The sequence below is a fragment of the Parasteatoda tepidariorum genome, chromosome 9 (assembly GCF_982258835.1).
Source record: "Parasteatoda tepidariorum strain Cologne lab strain chromosome 9, Ptep-v5.0, whole genome shotgun sequence".
In the NCBI taxonomy this organism is placed as follows: domain Eukaryota; kingdom Metazoa; phylum Arthropoda; class Arachnida; order Araneae; family Theridiidae; genus Parasteatoda; species Parasteatoda tepidariorum.
The window spans coordinates 19111405-19133508 of NC_141763.1; the positions used below are offsets into that span (position 1 = coordinate 19111405).

The window sequence follows — 22104 nt, forward strand, 5'->3', positions numbered from 1 at the left end:
ATATTTCCCAGGCTGTCGTCAATAGCCTATTGTGCAGCTTTAGTGCGACGTAAATAAAAGTACCTAAAAGTACGTACCTTTTACCTACCTATAATTTGCTTTTCCCTATAATAACCCCCCGTGCTTATAAAGAAAAGTAATCACTCTTTTAAATAAATTACTTATTTATGTTTGTGATTATTTCACGATATGTCCATTTGAGTTTCGTTTTACGATATTTCGATATTTGTAAAACTCTGTTGCATGATATTTTATCTTTGTGAGTATTTAAACGCGACATTTAATACACGATGTTCTACACGATGTTTTGACTTTTTAAGATTCTTTTACGCGGTATTTTGACTTTTTGAAATTCTGTTGCACGATATTTTGACTTTTTGAAATTCTCTTGCACTATATTTTGCCTTTCGTTGGATGAAATTATGTTGGATGAAATTTTGCTTTTAGGAGAATCTACACGATATTTCTGCTTTATGAGATTTTATTGGATGATTTACTTAAATAAGTTCAGTGTCTAATAACGATATTTTGTCTCCGTGATAACACGCTCCCATAATACCAAATTTTTCAGGGATCTAAATTACTCTAAGCTACTTTCTTATTTTCATTAATGATTTTTTTTACTGACTACTTGTCGAAAAAAAGCACACATTAATGAAATTTCTTTAAAGATATAAACAACACACAAGGGCCAATTTCTAACTATTTTGTGTCTTATCCGAGCAACTGGCTTCAGCGTGGTTGCCATGGCACCCCAGGAGAGTGCTGTATTAAAGTATACGTTTTGCTACAGCTGGAGAAGCAGTAAAAGAATGAGAAGTTAATAACTGTAAAATTCTAAACAATGTTTTCGCAAATTTATGTTTTGTCTTAGAAAATAATCTTTGACTATCTGATACTTAGAAAATGGTTATTATGTCTATAGAAAATGTTCCATATTGCCATAAAAATTTTACGCATGTAATTTTAAATGTTTTAAAATATTTTTTTTATTCCGTTTTTCTCTATCTATATGAATTTTAATACCCAACAAATTGTTATCTTTGAATAATCTTGTTGTATTGTATCAGTACTTTATAACGATAATTTGTCTCTCTGATACCACGCTCACATAACACAATATTTTTCAGGTATTTGAATTACTATAAGCTACTTTCTTATTTTCATTGTCATAGCAAAACTATGTTTTATCTTAAAAAATAATCTTTGACTATCTAATACTTAGAAAATGGTTATTAAGTTTTATATTGCAATGAAAATTTTAACTGTTAAAATTATGTTTGTGTTCCGTTTTGCTCTATAAATATAAATTTTAACAACCAAGAAATTATTGTCTTTGAACAATATTGCTGTATTGTCAGTTCTCTTGTCTTAATGCACAGCACATTTCACATGTATCACACTGCACAATATTTTTGTAAGATATTTTTTCTACATCTACATTTTTGCCTTTTAAATTTTTATTTATGTATCCCAGAGCACAAAATTTTTGGTGTCGAAAACTCTTTTACGAATCGAGACAAATTAAAAAATGGCGACTACTGTTGAAATGAATGACAAGATTTCGCTACTCAAATGAAAACGGAAAACTATCAGAGGTAATATTACTCGTGTTTCAACTGACATTAATAATTCAAAAGATGATTTTTCAATTGAAGATATCAAATACCAAAATTATCTTTACAACTTCAAAAATTCATAACTTCGAACATAAACAAGATATTTTTATTCTGTCTTTTGCATGTATTACTGCAACTAATAAAGTTTTCTTTTTCAATAGGCTGAAAAGTTTTAAGTGAGGATGTGGACACCACAACAGAAAGCTCAATGCGTCTCATGGCCGTATTCGCTCCACATTTTCTGGACTTGTGCTGGGTCGTCCGGCTCCACTTTTATGCAATACTGATCCGGTGCTCATGAAGCTTGTGTGCCATGCACGGATGGAGGGTCTGGATGGTGGGTCTCTTTGGAAATTTGTCCTGAAGTTCCGTTGAACCTGTGTATCTGATTTCGTCTCTATGAACCATGAGACGCATTGAGCTTTCTGTTGTGGTGTCCACATCCTCACTTATAACTTTTCAGCCTATTGAGAAAAAACTTTATTAGTTGCAGTAATACATGCAAAAGACAGAATAAAAATATCTTGTTTATGTTCGAAGTTATGAATTTTTGAAGTTGTAAAGATAATTTTGGAACACCCTGTATATTTGTAATGGCTTAACTACTGCCTTAAACGAAATGAAATTAACACATAACGACAAGGAAAACGATATTCCACAATGTAAAAGCTATACGGATACTGCTGAACTAGCAATTTTTTTTAAGGCTCTTAAAATTAGTCAAAAAAATTATCGCCAACTATGAATAACTTTTCTGCTAATAATGAGAATTTGGCGACGAATTAAAAATGCAATAGTAATTGACTTACCTTCTTTAAATTCTATTTTATGCCACTGAGCCACCCTAATACCACTGGGATCTTCTATCCAAATGTCGCCAACCTAAGACAAGCTTAAATTAGAGGTTGTTATTACAATTTTGTTTACTATACACTACCCTACAGTATTGGAAGAGACACTTTCAGTTTTTGCCACTTTTTTTCTCAAGAAATACTTAGAAGATTATTTTGTAACTTTTGAGGTGTGTTTAGTTCATGCGATTTCTCATAGTTATTAATAATGTTGAAAGCTTTCAGAGGCTTGAGAGCGATGGGTCATAAATTACGAACGAAACAAGTATTTTTGAACATCCTGTGCCAAAAATATAGAAGGAACCTTGTAATTTGTAACGATTACCTTGGTTGTTATTTGCAACATTTGCATAAAATTTCCTTAATCTAGCTTAAATATTTATGGAGGTTTTGATATCTTTATAGAAGAAACTAATATTTTTTGTCTAATGTTTTTTTTGCTATAACTTTAACAAAAGTTAATAATAATATAACAAAACTTTTGAAGTAATTTTAAATTAATAACAAAATTATCGTTTAAAAATTTGAATTTTTTAAAAAAAAAATTGAGGTATGAGCATTTAAAGTAATTCTTTCCTATTGCGCATGCGTGAAGAAATTTAAAATAAAATCATGATTTTGTAGTGAATCATGTTTGGTAACTAATAAAAAAATCTAATTTGAATATCTTGGAGATACAAAAATTTTCTAGCAATTTTTTAAGTAGTTTTTGTACTTTTTAAAAGAAAACTCTAAATGATAAAAGGATTTCACATATTTTACTTAGTATCATGAAACAAAATCTATTAATAAATTATACCTAATCCGTAATGAATCATCCGTATGACAAAATGTGATTCTCGAAGGAAAGAAAACATACTTTTAGATTGATAATCCAACACGATGCCGGTGTTATTTTTAATAAATCCTGTTTAACAATACACGATAAAATTTGTGAAAAACCCTTTATCATTAAGGCTTTCTGTATAAAAAGAAACACAAAAATTGCTCAGAGAATTGTTAGAAATATTTTAAAATTTCAAATCGGATTGTTTTCATTAGTTTCTAAAAAAACCGCACTACATTGAGACGAAAAATTTTTTAAAATTTTTTCGCTCGATCACATTAAGAAGTAGTCACTTAATGCTTATATCTTGTGCAATTTGTGAAGAATCTTAAAATGATAATTTTGTTATTAATTAAAAATTGCTTCGTTTAATTTTGTTGAATATTTTTATGTTACAGCAAATAAACATAAGACAAAGGATTAGTTTTTTTATAAATTTAATAATGAAGCTTTAAGGCATTAGAATATTTAAAAAAAAGCTCTCCTACAAAATTAAAATAATCTTTATTATCTTTTTTTAAATAAAATTTGAGTATCTTGCTGGAAATAATTAATATTTTATCATAGAATAATATCTGCATACATTTACATAAACTAATTTAAATTTTATATTACGATATTTTATAACCTTTATTGAACGACCAACCTAATTTTGCCTTTACGATTACGAATGTTCAAATCCGTAGCCTTGTAATTTTGAACTCAATCCAGAATACAAGGGAATCCTTGCTCAAGTATTAGGCGAAATTCACCTTCGTGGAGGACTTTTTTGATGGAACTAACGTGCATTTGCGTTACATGGAAAAGAAAACCCCGGAAACCTCCCACGGCTAGTCTGGCAGTAGGGAGACTCTATCCCATGATCCGTTTACCACTGAGGAGATTTTGCGTCAGCACTGTGGTCGGTGTGAACCGGGTGCGGAATTCGAATCGACCAGACATCGCTGGGATTCGAGCCCGTTCACCTCATTGAAAAACGAACGTTCTATCCTCTAAGCCACCTCTCTATATTTAGATATTGATAAATGTACATCCTGCAATGAAATTTTGAAAATTAATCATGCTTTTATGCTCCCTCCAGAGATTACATTAATTGAGTTTGCCTCGTGTACCCACAGTCTCGGCATAGCAGAATATGTATGCCATTAAGACGGAAGTGATAAGAAACTAGTAAAGTATTTTTTACTTCTGTTGCATTAGAGAATATTTAAAACATAAACTTACTCGCAATCGCAAATTTTATTTTGAATAAACTTTTCCCTAACTTAAATTACTAAATATTCTTACATAGAATTTTTCTCTGTTATTGAACTGAGAACTAGCTTTAAGGACGTTTCTTTATGTTCAAAATAAATGTTTATGTTCACTTACATACAAGTATGAAATGTTTACTCACCGTATTTGGTTCTAGTGGTCTCAACTGATTGTCCATTGGTAGAATTCTGAACTTGACTGAAAAACAAACACGATATTTGAGTTTTTCATAAAAATAAAGTTTCTAGAGATTAATACAAATTCATGTTCTCACTGATACACTTACTCTAGAGATTATTATCCTTTGTTAAGAATTCGTGTTAATTCAACAAAGCATCTAGCACAATAAAAATTAATTTCTGAAATCACATTTGATAACTTTTAATGCTTGTTCTCACTGATGCACTTACTCCAGTGATTGTTTGTCAAGAATTCGTGTTAACTCAACAAAGCAAATAGCATAAGAAAAATTAATTCTTGAATCATTATTTGATAATTTTTAAGGCATGTTCTCACTGATGCATTTACTTCAGTGATTATTAATCTTTGTCAAGAATTCGTGTTAGTTCAACAATGCAAATATCATAATAAAAATTAATTCTTGAATCATAATTTGATAACTTTTAATGCATGTTATCACTGATGCTCTGACTCCAGTGATTATTATCCTTTGTCAAGAATTTGTGTCAATTCAACAAAACAAATAGCATAAGAAAAACTAATTCCTGAATCATTATTCGATAACTTTTAATGCATGTTCTCACTGATGCAGTTACTCCAGTGATTATTATTCTTGGTCAAGAATTCGTGTTAATTCAATAACGGAAATACCATAAGAAAAATTAATTCTGGAATCATTATTTGATAACTTTTGATGCATGTTCTCACTAATGCACTTACTCCAGTGATTATTATTCTTTATCAAGAATTCGTGTTAAACAAAGCAAATAGCACAAGAAAAATTAATTCCTGAAATCATTATTTGATAACTTTTAATGCATGTTCCCACTGATGCACTTACTCCAGTGATTATTATTCTTGGTCAAGAATTAGTGTTAATTCAACAAAGCAAATAGCATACGAAAAAATAATTCCTGAATCATTATTTGATAACTTTTTTCAAATGATTTTGTATTGTTATTGAAACTAGAATTGAAACAAACGAAAATAAAACTGTAACACGTGATGTTTGTTCACTTAACTATTTGCAATTAATCGTGTGCGCGTAAAAAAAAAATCACTTCTATAATTTTTGATCTATTATTCGGATTTTTACTCGCAAGGACTTAATTTTAATTCTTCGAGAACTTAACCTGAAATATGCCTGATTAATTTATGCAGACGAAATCAAACACATAAACGTATTTTATCTGATTATAAATAAGTTTTTTCAACGAATTTAGACTTTTGATCGTCAAAATATGAAGGGTAGCTGCGATCTATAAAGTAAGGTAACCATGGTTTTAGCAGGAGAATGGGCAAAAGTTTGAACCCTTTAATTTCTACTTTTTGCGTATTTCACCATATCTCCAAGAGTAAATAAAAGTTAATTAAAAGCACATTTATAAAATTTTGAATCAAAAGATAATTCTACATAAAATTTGTTTTAGAATTATTTATTATTTAATGTCGGTCAAACTTTCGATCAAAATTGTTGGGATAATACTTTCCAGATTGCATATGATAGAGAGGAGTATCATGTCTCACCTATTTGGCCTGGTTTGTAGATCGGCTTGTCTGTCTGTACAAAAGTAAGAACGGAGCTGTGACGTATGTGTACTTCTTTTTCTGCCTTTATTCTGTAGCCATCGCTGAAATTTCCTTGAACCTGTAATTTTGCTTTTGAGACAGCTGGAATCGGAGGCACTTCCATTTCAACCCACATATTCATATCTACAAAAATTATAAAAGAAAGAAAATATCGAATAACCAAAAATTAACGATGCAATAAGAAAAATTAAATGCTTTTTAAGCAGGGATGTCATTAGTCATTTAACTCATGAGAGACTACTGTTAGTTGATATATTAGTTATAAACATAATATTATAATACTTAAATTACAATATTATATTATTTATATTATAATATTATATTACTTATATTGTAATATTATATTACTTATATTATAATATTATATTATTTATATTATAATATTATATTACTTATATTATAATATTATATTATTTATATTATAATATTATATTACTTATATTGTAATATTATATTACTTATATTGTAATATTATATTACTTATATTATAATATTATATTACTTATATTATAATATTATATTACTTATATTATAATACTTCTATTACATTTAAAAACAGATGAAGTACTAAAATTTTCTTTTAGACAACTTCAAATTTACTTTGTATCTTAATTAATTTTTTAAAAACTATATAAGTAAGCTTGAATATGCATTTATTTACATTGTATTTGGGTTTAACGGATTGAATCGAATCGAACATTAAATTTAAATAATAGTACTAGGGAACAATTATTATTATCCTTATTATTATTTCTACGAGAAATTTGAACGAATCTTAGATATATCCGGGTGGCTGATTTCTAATCGGTTTATCTCTACAAGTGACAGTTTCTATGCAATTTAATAATATATTCCTATCCAGGATTGTTTTAAATTCATTCAAATGGATACTAAGAGTCCCCACATCTTTGATACGTAGGGAGTGCTAGGAAGAAGGTGATAACACACTTTAGTTTTTGAGTTATTTTCTGATATTATTTCCTGATACGTTAAGACCATATGTTTCTAGAGTTATTTTTAAAGGAACATACAAGTGTACATGCATGCATATAAGCCTACACGTTCTTTTTAAACTTGTCCATTCAGACAAAAAGTAAATTAAGCTCAAAATTATATTTTGAAAGAAAAAATAGCTTTTCGAACAAAACTAACCTCAGAATTGAAATCCTTACACCCAAATTAGGTAATCCTTACACCCGAATTAGGTAAGATCAGGTACTTTATAAATTATAACCGTCCTTGAACAGTTGATCCAATTTGGGGTTTACGACTGCTAATGTTCAACTCCGTAGCCCTGTAATTTTGAACCCAACCCAGAAGACAAGTGAAACCCTGGATCAGATATTGGGAGAAATCTTGCCATCGTAAAAGACTTTTTTGATGGAACTAATCCGAATTTGGTTACATGGAGAGGAAAACAATGAAAACTTCCCACGGTTAGCCTGACAGTAAGGGGACTCTAACCCATGATCGGTCTATCACTGAGGATACGTCAGCACTGTGATGGGTGCAAGCCGGATGCTGAATTCGTATCGACCAGCCATCGCTGGGATACGAACCCGGTTTACCTTATTGGCAGGCGAATACTGAGTCATCATGGCTCAAGATCAGGTACTTAATATAAATGCAACAAAAATTGTTTTTTCCGAGTGTAGATTATAAGGGGCTTTTTGCCGGTGCTCTTTTTCCAGTGCTTTTGCCCCCTCTTTTTTTTCCGGAGTCTCTTTTGCGGGATTCTTTTTAAAAAATAAAAGTTACTAAAAGTTTGTCACTACTCAAAAAAAGGGGCTCTTTATCCTCTTGCTATCTTAAAATTAAATTTCTTTATTAGGCATTCAAAGTAACGCTCCTTTCGTTTCGCCCAAAATTTCCCTTTGTTTTCCGCTGCTTTAGTCTAATCTAATTATTAGATCGAAAGTAATTCAAGGTATTTCCTTTCTTTTAAACCACTCCAATGGAATTGAATGCGAAAACAGGGGTGGCAATAACTTCGCTCCCTGCAAAAGATTTTCAAAAGTAGAAGAGAACTACAATGAATAAATAAATAAATCTGTCATAGTTGTTTCTCTATTAATCTTTTCAAGGGAGTTTGTATACAAACTATCTCACTTACTTTTGGCAGCAATATAAGCCACTAAAATTCTAATAGCTTTTATCTTTTCAAATTTTTGGTTTGTAACCAACCACTTTAAATATTTTAAAATATTATTGAATATTGTAACCCTCATCACTTGGAAGGTTCAAACGATGGTGGCTTTTTTTAAACTAAATTTTAGGTTCAACTTTTTCTGTTCCACAATGTGATAAATCCTCACTAAAAATGGCTTTTCATGTAAATTATTTATTTTTAGAGTTTAACAAAATCGCTTTTAATCAAATTAAGAATTTTAGACTAAAACAAATAGTCGTGCTGTTAGGAAAATGTCTTGATTATGTGGATCAAGATGGCATTTTCCCGAAACATCTAACATCATTACGAAGTGAAAATACCAATGCAATCTATCATCAATGCTTTGTGGAAACATCTTTGAGAGAGATTCTAACATCAGAATGAAAGGTCTTATATCAATGGGTAAAATATAACTTCAATACGAAAGATCTAACATGATTGCGATATGGATACATCAATACGAAAGATCTAACATGATTGCGATATGGATACATCAATACGAAAAATCTAACAATAATACTTTATGGAAAAAAATCTATACGAAATACCTAGCATCATTACGAAAGATCTTATAACAATCTGAAGAAAAGCATCAATACGAAAATTCAAACATCAATACAAAGTGGATTTGTCAATGATAAATATTTTATATCATTATGAAATGAAAACATCAATGCTAAAATCTGACATCAATATTTAAATTTAAAATTAATACGAAATATCTAATATCAGTACGAAAGATCTTATATCAATACGAAGTGAAAACATCAATGCGAAAAATATAACCTCAATATGAAATATTTAACCTGATTGCGATAGGGAAACATCAATACGAAAGATCTAACATCAATACTTTGTGGAAAAATCTGTACGAAATACCAAACATCAGTAAGAATCTAAAGAAAAGCCATCAATACGAAAAACCTAACAACAATACAAAGGATGTGACATGATTATGAGGTGGAAACACGAAAGATCTAACATGTTGTATAGATAGTACGGAATTAATGCGTAAATACAAGAAAATTTAAGATCAATACATAGTAGAAACATCGACACAAAAGATATTATAACAATCTGAAGTGAAAGCACCAATACGAACGATCTTTTAATTATTTCAATTTTTTTTATTTCCAATGCCCATCTATGTTAACATTTCGTCAATTCAGGCATTTTACTGGGCAGATTTGCTGGCCACTCTTTCAGGGTCACCCTATTAGGTGGGTCAACGTTGCTCCCACAGTAAGGACAGATAGTACAGAGACAAATAGTACATCCATGCCTTGCCCGGGATTCGAACCCAGAACCTTTCCGATGCATGGCCAGTTCCCTGATTCTTACACAGTCCGGTTGGCCTAAGAAAGATTTAACTCAATGCAAAAATTCTAAAATTCAAAAGATAACGCATCCATTTTAATTTGATGTTGAATTTTAGGGTAAATTATCATTCGTACTTACTATTTAAAACGTTGACTTCACTCTCAGCCAATAAGGTGTTCGTGTAATAGTTTAATAGTTTTAAAGAGACTACACCTCCAGGAGGGACATCAAACGCTGTGAAGGTAAAGTATTCTGTACTTCCGGCATCAATTAACTTTGGAGCCGTCAGAATAAATCCCCTGCAAAAAGAAACAAAGCTATTAAAATTATGTACTTCGAAGCATTTGCTTTTATACCAAACTGGTGGTACGCGTACCATTTTGGCACCTGAAAATATAACAGGTTACAAGCAAGAATTAAATATTTAATCTTGAATTTAACAAAATATCAGACACGAAAAAAATCTAATTATTAAGATTTTACTTCTATAGCCTATTTGGAAAAAAAATATCAGGTAAATCTTTACAAAATTCTTGTACTATTTTTTTTAATTCCTCACCTTTTTTTTTTTTTTTACTCAATCAAAACTTGGGTTTTTTATTCAATCAGAGCTGATTAGCCAGTTACAATTTTGAAGAAGGCTATGGCAACCTTCTGGTTTCCTTATTTCTTCACAAACTCCTATAAAGAGGTTGGAAAGGTTGTCAACTAAACACAGACCTTTTCTACAGTACATTTTTCGGTGATTTTAGGCTTTTACCCATTAACACCCAATTGCTAGGATGGAAAATATGTTTTTACAGTGCAGGTACAGGAGAAAATAATGCGAACATTTCTATACTAACTCTATGTAAACATTCTATCTTTCAACAGCAAATGTTTTTAAGATTTTACTGAGCAAAACTATTTGCGCAGTTTGAAAGATCATGCTCGAAGCTATTTGAAACAAAGTAATTTTTACCCATGTAAAATTCGGATCGACTAAATCAAGGCGGTTAATAACTTCACTTATCACATGGAACTGGGTACCTGTTCCGAAATACTTACTCTTTCTTCGTAAAAGTCAGTAAGGTAGATAAATTACATAAAAAAAGTGAAATATTCCTAATGGAAGAGGATATCGTTGTTCCTTTTAATTAGACTTTAAAGCAGGACGTAAATTTGAAGTGAATTTGATAGTAATCAATAAGACTCCGATATTTATAAAATAATGCTTTTAGAATTATGTTGGTATTAAGATGTTGAATGTCAGAGAAGCCAAGCAAGTATTAGAAACCCATAATTCGAGTAAATTTTGATTACACGAATGATAACAAAAATTAACTGTTTTGTTATAAATAATATTTCATCAAAATATGCGACGCATACTGAGAAAATTTTTTGGTCAGACGGGCAAGCCATGTAAAATTAGAGTGGCATTGAACGTGTTAAAAAAAAGAAAAGAATCTTTAAAATTCTTACGCTCATCTTACTCGATGCAAATTTTGTATGAAAAAGAACACCATTTCTAAAAGCTTCCAGCATGTTTTTTTAACCCTTTCTGAAGCAGTGGTAAGTATACTTAGCACCAATTTTTAAAGTCTATGGTGAACTTTTTTACCACTTTTAATTTAGGTTTCCATTCGTTAATAACTTCAACTTTCTTGAAGTGCGCTTGAATGAAATTGGCAACCATTTTTAAGTTTAAGGAAACGTTTAAAAGTTACAAAATGCATAATTCCTTTAGAAGATATTGTAGCATTTATAAAAAAATTACCATAAATAAAGAAAATAATAAAAGTCAATAAGTTCCTAATAGGTCATGTTAAATATGCTTACCACCAAAAATTTCATAAACTAAATGAGTTTTTTTCCTTACATCAATTACTATTCTTATAGCAATTTCAATTCCAAGAATACTTTCGTTTACCTTTACTATAAATTAAAGTGTTAAATTGTACCCACAATTTGGCGATTAAAAATCTTTCAAAACATTCGTTGCAAAAAGAAAGATTCTTTACATAGAACAAATATAGAAGTGCCCTACATTATTTTGTCCTGTAACTGCACATTAATATTTGTATCATGTGGATATTTTCTTGTATTCAATTTTTAATTAGCTAGTATTCAATTTTTAAACAAATCATAATTTTATAATTACAGATCTTAAGTGGAAGATGTTACTAATACATCATAAAAATATATATTTGTGTACAGTCGTCATAAAAAAAGAAACACCCATATAACTTTTAAAACGGTTGCTCGGATTATCTCATATATCGCAATATCTTATAGGATTCCTTTAAAATATGAATTACAGTTAACTGTAACCATGGTGGAATACATTAATTTTGACACAAAAATGCAGTTTTTTGAAAAAAACTGATTACTTTTTTTTTTACTTTATTCGATTGAGCATGCGAAAATAACCCCTGAAGCCAAATTGTATAAAATTCTGACAAGCCCCCCTCTAATGAATATTTGGAATAAAAAGTGAATGCAGGGGTCAAAGCCTTTACAGAGCTCTAAAAAAAATTCAAAAACCATAGCTCTAAAACTGTCAAACAAGCAAAATACTTTAATTTAAAAATAACAGCTGAACCTTTTTCAGAACTAAATATCAATACTTATATTGTTAACACAACGCGATAGTTTAAATAACTCGTTTTTATCGAAAACAACCACTATGCATAAAAACACAACTTATTACGTTACAACCACTAAACTAGCTTTCTAACCGTGTGTTTTAATTTTAATAGGAGTTCTCGACCTCAGTGAATGGAATGTCGCCAATTTTTCGACACAAGTTGAAAATGCATCACTTAATTTAAAAATTAATGGAATACAACTCGCTAGTAATTGCACTTTAAACATCTCATTTGCAAAATAAAATAAAACCCACACAGCGGCGTTAATAGGTTACATACAGATACATAGGTTACATAGCATATACAGATTAATATGCTGAAATCTGGATGCAACGAAATTATTTAATTAATATGTATTAATATTGGAAGACACATGGGCACCTTGTTAGGATAGACGGAAAATTTCTCAGAATGTTTTGTTAGTTTTGGGTTTGAGAGAAAATCCCAAATTACACACGGCTTCCAATCATTTCGGTGTTATAATCTCACGTTCCCTATTTCTTATCTTTCTTTAGAGGAGATTTCTGAAAGAGATTATCGCTTGATGAACCCAATAAATATCAAGGAAAATATTTTTGCACACAATTTAGATCAAGGTCTCTCTCCTCTTACTTGAGAATTGTTCCGAACTTTTTCAAAACTGATTAGCTAACTAGAGAAAATCCCTTTTTTTTTAGTGTTTTATAATTTTAATGAGTTGTGTAGAATTAACTCTTAGAGGAAATAGCACAAAATTAGAAGAAAAAAAATGCGCTTAAATGCTATGCTTACTTTTCTGAAAATATTTTATAAATTGGTAAAAAATTTAAACTTGCATAATTTTTGTTAATTCTGGTACAATTTAACCCCATAAAGAGTTACTTTAGTTTTTAAAATATACAATGAGCTTTATTTTTTATAAACAATATGCAAACAATTTATTTTTTGCAAAAATAGTTGGATAATAATATGCATCAGGCTACCACTTCATCTTCTTTATACACTGTAGAGACGAAGGTCGTCTCACTAAATCGCGTGAATGGCAACGAACGTGTTAAATGCATTGCTGCCAACTTTCACGATTTCTGCTACAGAATAAAGAATTTCTGCTAAAAATTGAATGGTAGCTAACATAAGAAAATACCCCCATGATACTAATAATAATGTACAGTTACAGAACAAAATATTGTGGACACTTCCATATTGATTGTATGTAAAGAATCTTTCCTTTTGCAACGAAAGTTTGGAAAAAACTTTAATGGTAAAATTGTGGGTACAATTTAACCTTTCAATTTCTAGTAAAAGTAAATGAAAGTACTTTTAGAATTGAAATTTTTACAAGAACAGTAATTGATATAAGGAAAAAAACTCATTTAGTTTTTAAAAATGCTATTTTTTTTGGTGGTAAGCATATTTAACACGACCTATTAGGAACTTATTGACTTTTAGTTTTCTGTATTTATGACAATTCTTTTATAAATGCTACAATGTTTTCAAAGGGAATTATGCATTTTTAAACTTTTATACGTTTCCTTAAACTAAAAAATGTTTGCCAATTTTATTCAATCGCACTTCAAAAAAGCTTAAGTTATTCACGAATGGAAACCTAAATTAAAAGTGGTAAAAAAGTTCACCATAGACTTTAAAAATTGATGCTAAGTATACTTACCACTGCTGTAGCAGAGTAAGAGTATTAACAATTTTTAAAGATTTTGCTAATGCTAGTTTGCTACTTTGCTAAAATAGCTAATAAGTAAAAAATTTTGCTGATTTCAAATCTAACATTAAAGCATAAAACTTACTACCACAAGTAAAAATCATAAGAGTTTGGAGGTATTTAAATACTATAAATATTCACCACAATTACATAAATCTTTATCAAATTATTGAGATGATCAGGAAAGCTTCATGTTATCTTCTTCATAAACATGAAATACATAATGTGACAAAAACTTATAAAAGTGACTAAAATAGCGTTTTATACCAATTTTATCCATTTGTGTCCATTTGTAATGCATTCTAGTCCAACTCAGTAGAAATCAAATTTAGAGCTTCAGAAACATTTATTTTTGTTGCAGAAGCATCTTAAAGGTCACCGGAATCAAGAAAAATAAATGATTATTAAACCAGTTGTTTAGTGTAACGTTCTTTAAGTGATTGGATAATTCCAAGGTTGAAGCTTGCTTGAGAAAATTGCACTCCAAATATTTCAATTGAACCCTTTTGAAGGCCGTGGTAAGTATACTTACCACCACGTTTTACCACTTTTAATTTAGGTTTCCATTTTTCAATAACTTTCTTGAAGTGAGTTTGAATAAAATTGGTAACCATTTGTCACTTTTAAAAAACGTATAAAATTTATAAAATACATAATTCCTTTTGAAGTTTGTAGCATTTGAGGAATTTATTTTATAAATAAAGGAAAATAAAAGTCAGTAAGTTCCTAATAGGTCATGTTAAATATATTTACCACCAAAAAATGGCATTTTTATAAACTAAATGAGTTTTTTTTATATAAATTACTGTTCTTAAAACAATTTCAATTCCAAAAATACTTTAATTTACCTTTACTAGAAATAAAGGGCCCGTTAAAGGGTTAAGCTTCCTTCTCGTGCTTTGGCCATCCTACAACCCTTCTGATTTTGATTCACGGCAGAAATTTCTTCTTTCAGACCAAAGGACAATAAGATAGAATAGAAAGAATGCCAGAAAAGCTAAAAACGACTAATGAACAAGTCTCTTAAAAAAAGAATCAGAAAAACTTCCTGCTGGCTTAGTAAAGGGGGGAAAATTTTTGATCTGTTAGAAAAACGTAGAGTACGGGATTTTCATAAAATGTGTAACGTTTTGCGATACATTTTTCTTAAAATCTGGGATAATTTCACAATATCGGTTTAGGGAATTTTTACACACAGGCGAAAAATAACGTAAGATACGGAAAACGGACAACGTAAAACCGGGGTTGTAAGCTAGAGATTCATTAAGAAGAATGAACAAATTGGATATGTATAAGCATATAAAACAAATTAAAATTTCTTATATAAATATAACACAATGAAAATTTTGTCTCCAAATATGCAAAATGAATGATGCCTGATGCCAAAAATGCAAAATGAATCGTGTACTTTCGCAGACAAAACTTTTTTTAAAATTTAGCATGTAAGTCATGTAAAAATTTATTATGTAAGTCATGATGTTAGTTAGGATTGAATAATGAGATAAGTAAAATAAATATAAAGGAATTAAATTTTTACCACTTTTTATATTTTTAGTCGCTAGTTGGATATTAAAAAAAAGTTTAGTGATAATCCGTAAAAAAATGCACATTTCAATAATTTTAAATGTTTTTATTAGTTTGACACATGGATTGAACTCCCGTCTAGCCTTCAAAGTAATTAATCAATGCCTTATTAATTTTTTCATTCTGTTCTTATTTATCAGTTCCTGATAACATCTTCGAAATACTGAAGATGTTATCATAAATTAATGGAGTTTCCAGTCAGTTTTTTTTCCTCACGTCACTTATAAAACTAGAAATCTTTTTTTTTCGGGTTCAAGGTCAGACATATTTCAAGGGATTTTCATGTATATTTTCAATGCGTCATCTACTCCGAAGGTGGAAGTTACGGCAAGTAAATATTCTCGAACAATTAATTCTGATTAAAGATCTATCTTCGGATAATCACTAAACTTTGTCAATGAAATCACAATCAGAGCCACCAATCAATTTTTTTTTTAAAAATCAGATTTTTTTCAATTCCTACTATTATTCCTACTGTTATTGCTCCCTATATATATTTATGTATCTCGCTCAAATTTTCAATCGTTAATAAAATACATTTTATTCATTCACTGAAATTCAAATACATTTTTTTAAAACTTGTAGTGAACGACGTTTGCTGTTAATACAGTTTTTTCGAGTATTAATTCATTAATTAAATAAGGATGAGCGAAAAACGAAATCGAACTTGTAGTGAACGACGTTTGCTGTTAATACAGTTTTTTTGGAGTATTAATTCATTAATTAAATAAGGATGAGCGAAAAACGAAATCGAACTTGTAGCGAACGACGTTTGCTGTTAATACAGTTTTTTCGAGTATTAATTCATTAATTAAATAAGGATGAGCGAAAAACGAAATCGAACTTGTAGTGAACGACGTTTGCTGTTAATACAGTTTTTTCGAGTATTAATTCATTAATTAAATAAGGATGAGCGAAAAACGAAATCGAACTTGTAGTGAACGACGTTTGCTGTTAATACAGTTTTTTCGAGTATTAATTCATTAATTAAATAAGGATGAGCGAAAAACGAAATCGAATTTTCTGATTAGTTAAGCGTTAGTCATTGTATTAAATTTTACTTTAAGTGATTTAGTTCGTCACACATTTTAAAGATAACATCAGTGATAATTTTTAACTATTTGAACAAAAAAATAGTTTAATAGCGCGTATTTAAATATTTGATTATTTTATATTCTCTGTGTCAGATAAATTCAGTAAAGAATATTACGTGATAGCACGTGTGGTCCACGTCCCCAAATTTAAACTTTTATAATTATCTGATACCGTCATTCGGGGCTACTTTGTGCAAATTCGAATTTGGCATTATTCAAGTGTTGCTATTCAGTATTATGTTTATTTCACGTTAAAAATTTGAAGATAGAAGTCTCTTCTATTACTACAAACATTTTTTCGAATTTTAAAACAATCTCAGAGTGTGTTTCGTTCATCCAATGTCAACAACTTTCCGAGGACGTCGGATGTCGAAAAGTGTGCGTGGAAACTTTAGCTGTGAAATGCAAAGACGTTGATAAAAAAATCGTCGTAAGTGCAAAATTTTTTATTTATATATTAATAAACAATTATATCATGTTAGCGTTAAAAAATTTGAAAATTAATAACAAATAAACGGAAAATGAAAAAAAAATGCACTTTGGGGCTACTTTGTGCAAAGTTTCATTAGTTTTTTTTTCGACAGAAAAATGGTCAGACGTTATAAAAAAATACCTAGAACGAAAAACTACCGTGATTACACTTTAGAAAAGCTGCAACTCTGTTTGCAAGCATTTGCTGGTGGTATGTCGATTGCAGAAGCTTCTCGGAAGTACAAAATCCACAGAAATACTATCTCTAATAAAATTCACAAGAAACACGTGAAACTTCCTAGTAAACTATTATTTTTCTTCTACAAAGATTTTTTCTAATGAATTAATAAAACGATTTAACACATAAAAATATATTTTATAGGACATCAGGTGATTTTGACAGAAACTGAAGAGCAAGTTCTGTTATGTTTATTCAAGGATGTTATGTTCAAATTTAACAATATTATAAATGTTAATAAATATGTAATAATAATTATTTTTAAATATATGGTTTCCTTTTGTTTAAACTCAAATGTATTGAAATAAACATTCTTTTTAAGAAAAAATTCTTCACAAAAAAAAAAATGGTTTTTTAACGCTGAAAACTATTTTTAAACTAATATCTTTACATATCTTGATGTTTTTGTCTTTAAAAATGTCAACAATTAACTTTTTTAACAATTTTATATCAATATTTTACTAAAAACATGATTATTAAACTGAATTCCTATTGCTGCACAAAGTAGCCCCATTTGGGGGCTACTTTGTGCAAGGTATGTTTTGACTTATTATTCGTAAATATTACATACAAATAATGCCAATATTTATCAAATTCACTCGTCTGAGTCCAGTTATGAATATAATATAGATAAATTTTACTAAAGTTTGAATTAACATAGTTTTTTTACATGTCAAAGTTCAAAAACTGCGAAATCCTGCACAAAGTAGTAGAATGGCGGTACCACGCGCCTTTTCTTTTCAATTTCTACTATTAGTTCACCCTCTCCTATATATATTTATATATCTTCATCAAGTTTTCTATCGTTAATAAAATAATTTTTATACATCCACTTAAGTTAAAATAAATGTTCTTGAATTTATAGTGGATAATATTTGATGTTAATAAAGTTTTTTTCAAATATTAATTCATAAATTAAATTTAATTAATTAATTTTAGTTTTATATGAGAGAAAAAATTGTAATTATTTAATAAAAAGTAACTAAAATAAAATTTTTCTTTGTTGATCTAAGTAAGAATTGATTTTAATTTTTTTTTATATATTATTTACTTTTAATTTAAATCAGACTGTTTTCTACCTAAAGTAGATTTTATGGAATTCCTTTTATTTAACTCGAGTTTCGGAAATAGCAAAAAACAGACGAGAAACAAAAAAGTAAGGGCGAATCATTTTTGAAAGATGCTGCAGGGAAAGTTCTAGTAGTATAAACATTTCTAACAAAAGCGAATCAGAAAATTTCATTTAGTTTCAGAAAAGTATGAATTTTTTTCATAAATAAAAAAAATATTTTAAGGTAAAAAACATTTTTTGATTAACAAACGAATTAGTTTTTTCATTTATTACATATACATCTAGCTTCGTTTTACTTCACATTACACATGCACTTCATTTTATTACGTATTAGTAATTCGGCTGAGGATGTATAACTTTTTTGTAAAAGAATTTCTTCAATTCAGTGAATTTTTCAGATATGAGGCAAAGTAAAATGCATTAAAACAACATTAAAGAAACAAAACCTTGAACTGTATTGTAGTGGTTTAAAACCAAGCTGTACACCCCTTCCTATTTTTGGCATTATAAATCCAACTCTGTTGAAAAAAGGCACGCTTCTTCCGAAAAAGTTGGTTTTGGCGTATAAATAATTTTTTTTTTTTGCTACTATTATAAAAATTATAACAGTCATTTTTTACCTGTTATAAAAATAAGACATTTCTCCAAAACATTACACAGTTAAAATCCGACCAAAGTTCAAAAGTTATTTCGAGTAACACGTTAGTTCGGGGGCCCCTTTTTTTAAATAAATAAAATTTTAATGGAACACAAATATTTTTAATTTGGGGTATAAACCTAGAATTTTTTTTTTCTTTTCTAATGGCAGGCACTGAATTTGAATCTTTGCCTATACTATGGCAGAATTGTTGCTCATTTCGCGTTACCCAGTGGGCACCTGTGAACCAAAGTCACGGAGGCGAGCAACATTGCCCACGCCACACTGCCACAAACCCGTTTATAGGATGGGCCACATTCACACATCATACACACACACAACAGAGGACAGCACAAAGAGAGAGAGAGAAACATCCATGCCCAGAGAGGGATTCGAACCCGCAGCCTATGGCTTCGCAGTCAGGCACCTAGAAATTTAAATTCAGTTTAAATGAAATGGGCAGCCCAGTCACATCCGATCTAGTGACTGGTACCGGGGGTTGGGGAACACTGCCCTAAGCCACCACGGCTCTTATCAGACGTGTAACGTACGAAATCAGACGTGTTCGACAGAATAAGACATCGTTGGACATTAGGATATGTTGTTGTAAAAAGAATAAGATATGATACATTCTGAAGCTCTCAAAGGACATGCAAACTTTCACATTTCAGAGTTCATTCAAAGCATTTCAGAGTGGTAACATACTTTATTCTTTACTTGAATTTTTAGTATATTAAATTTGATTTTAAAGAAATTGGCTCCCCCGACTTTTATGAATATAACAGTTTCTTTGCACGTGGAAAAACGTACTTAAAATTCTCTGTAAATGAAATAAATGGATATTAACAAAAAATATGTTCTCTTCGATTTTTTTTATCTCATTTTTTACTATTTATATCTTCATAATCTTGATGAATGATGCGTTCAATTACAGCGTTTGGAAAAGGACGAAAAAAGTTGCTTTCACAATTTGAAATGTAAATATTTATGAATTCGTGTTCGAAGCCTGTTTTCATATATTTTAAATCACGTGTTTTCACATAAAATATGGTGAAACAAAATTTCACATTATAAAGAAGAAAAAAAATACTTCACACAATCACAAAAATGTTTCATCCAACAAAATTTAAGACATACTACACTAAAGGACAGATATTTTACCACCACTCCAACAAATCTACTACCACTTTTAAATTTTTGTTAGGCCTGTGGGAAACATTTTCAGGGTAAATATAACTAAAAACTGGTGACTAGTTTTTCTCAAGTAATCTTATATGGTTATCTTCAATGTAAAATTTTTCTCACTAATATTACGAAATTAATAATAACTTAGGCAGATAAGAAGATTTTAATATAAGTATATTTTTCAAAATTTAAAAAGAAATTTCCAGATTATGTTTGTTTGAAATATATCTAGTCTAAATTACTAAAAATTTAGAATAATTTTTTTTATCAAAAAGCTCTTTAATTATCATGGTATTATTATGTCAATTATATGATTTATTAACCCTTTCGGGAACAATGAATTCCGATTAAAAATTTCAGTTAGTTAGGCAGTATTTTGTTCAGTAGTCAGTTGGATAGAGAAGTATTGTCTAAGGTCGAACTGGCATAGCTGCCAACTTGCTCGGCCGTTGAGAAATTTTTTTTTAGTGGTAGTAACATTAGTGTTTCGGCATATTAAATCTTGAAGTTTCAAGCTTCAAAAAATTTCTTTAAAATACCACGACAAATCAATAAGTCAAAAACATGTATACATAAGATCTATTGGCTGTTTATGCTTATACATGTCTTAATAGTTTTGTGATTAGAAAATTCTTCCAAACTTAATTATAGTTTTACTACCAGTTTGTAAAATATTTTTCAATGACCGTATAAATTGGCAGCTATGCAGTGGCAAATGCCATTATAGACAATTCGCTCAAAGAGAAGCTAATACTACGTGCTAATACTCATTGTTGTATAAAGAATAGTGGTTTCCAAACGCTTAAAAAGCAATTAGCTTTACATTAATAATGGTTTGTAACACCTTTAGAATCAGTGTTGCCAGACTGGTTGCATTGTACTGGAAAGGCTTAAAGTCATAACTTAATCTTTAGGAAGAATTAGTTCTAGATTCTTCAAAACTTAGAACAAGATGAAGTAGAAAAATACAAAATTCATAAAATATGGTATCTTCTCACCTTTTGGCGAAACACATTGTCATCCATAAAAGCAGGCACTGCAAGCGTAGAAAAAGTTTAAACATTTTCGATGCGTTTAATTTTCAATAATTCGAAGAAAAAAAGAATTCTCACAAAGAACTCATTTGGTTCACCTAAAACGCCGTTTGGCGATATTTTCTTTATAGATATTATATTCAATATATATATAGAAACGTGTTGTAGAAGGACCGAAACTTAGTTGTTTTTGTTGTTGGGAAAGAAGTGTTTGAGAAAGTGTAATTCCTGAGTTACTTTTATCTTGATATCCATCTGATTTGACCAAAGTTCGGAGGTCAGCTGCACGTGATGAATCGCAAAGATTTTGCTGTCTTTCCCCTCCTCCGCCTCCCTCTTATGCGCATTTCTAAAAAGAAAAGAATAAAAAATAAAAAGATCTATAGGAAATCAATAAATGTCGTTTAAGTTCCTCTTGTCGAAAACTTCCCGGAAAATAATTGTAATATAACGAGAATTCTGATTTCCATCTTTTTCACTCAAAAGCGAAATGAAATCTGTTATATTTGAAATCGATTGTCGCAATAAATACGCTATTTCTGCTTTTTTTTTTTTCAGGAAAGGCGAGGTAAATGACATTTTCAATTTAAAAATAATAATAATACGTAGTATTAAAAATATCAGATCTCAATATTCTTTTTCATAATATGATGAGG

The 22104-nt window shown here is 29.6% G+C and overlaps 1 protein-coding gene across 3 annotated transcripts in view; it reads right to left on the bottom strand.

Annotated features, from left to right (window-relative positions):
- Positions 1-21760, bottom strand: part of LOC107439020 (pregnancy zone protein) — a 113962-nt gene extending 92202 nt beyond the window's left edge. The window contains exons 1-5 of one of the 3 annotated variants that reach the window (XM_016051483.3): positions 21413-21760; positions 9949-10109; positions 6258-6443; positions 4693-4748; positions 2429-2501 (exon numbers count right to left, since the gene is read on the bottom strand). In XM_016051483.3, coding sequence (XP_015906969.1) covers positions 2429-2501; positions 4693-4748; positions 6258-6443; positions 9949-10109; positions 21413-21477 — 541 coding nt within the window. In that variant the 5' untranslated portion in view covers positions 21478-21760. Of the gene's footprint in view, positions 1-2428; positions 2502-4692; positions 4749-4836; positions 4903-6257; positions 6444-9948; positions 10110-21412 lie in introns of those variants that run through there. The other 2 variants (XM_016051477.2, XM_043046296.3) reach the window with 2 other exon arrangements.
- Positions 21761-22104: the final 344 nt, after the last annotated feature.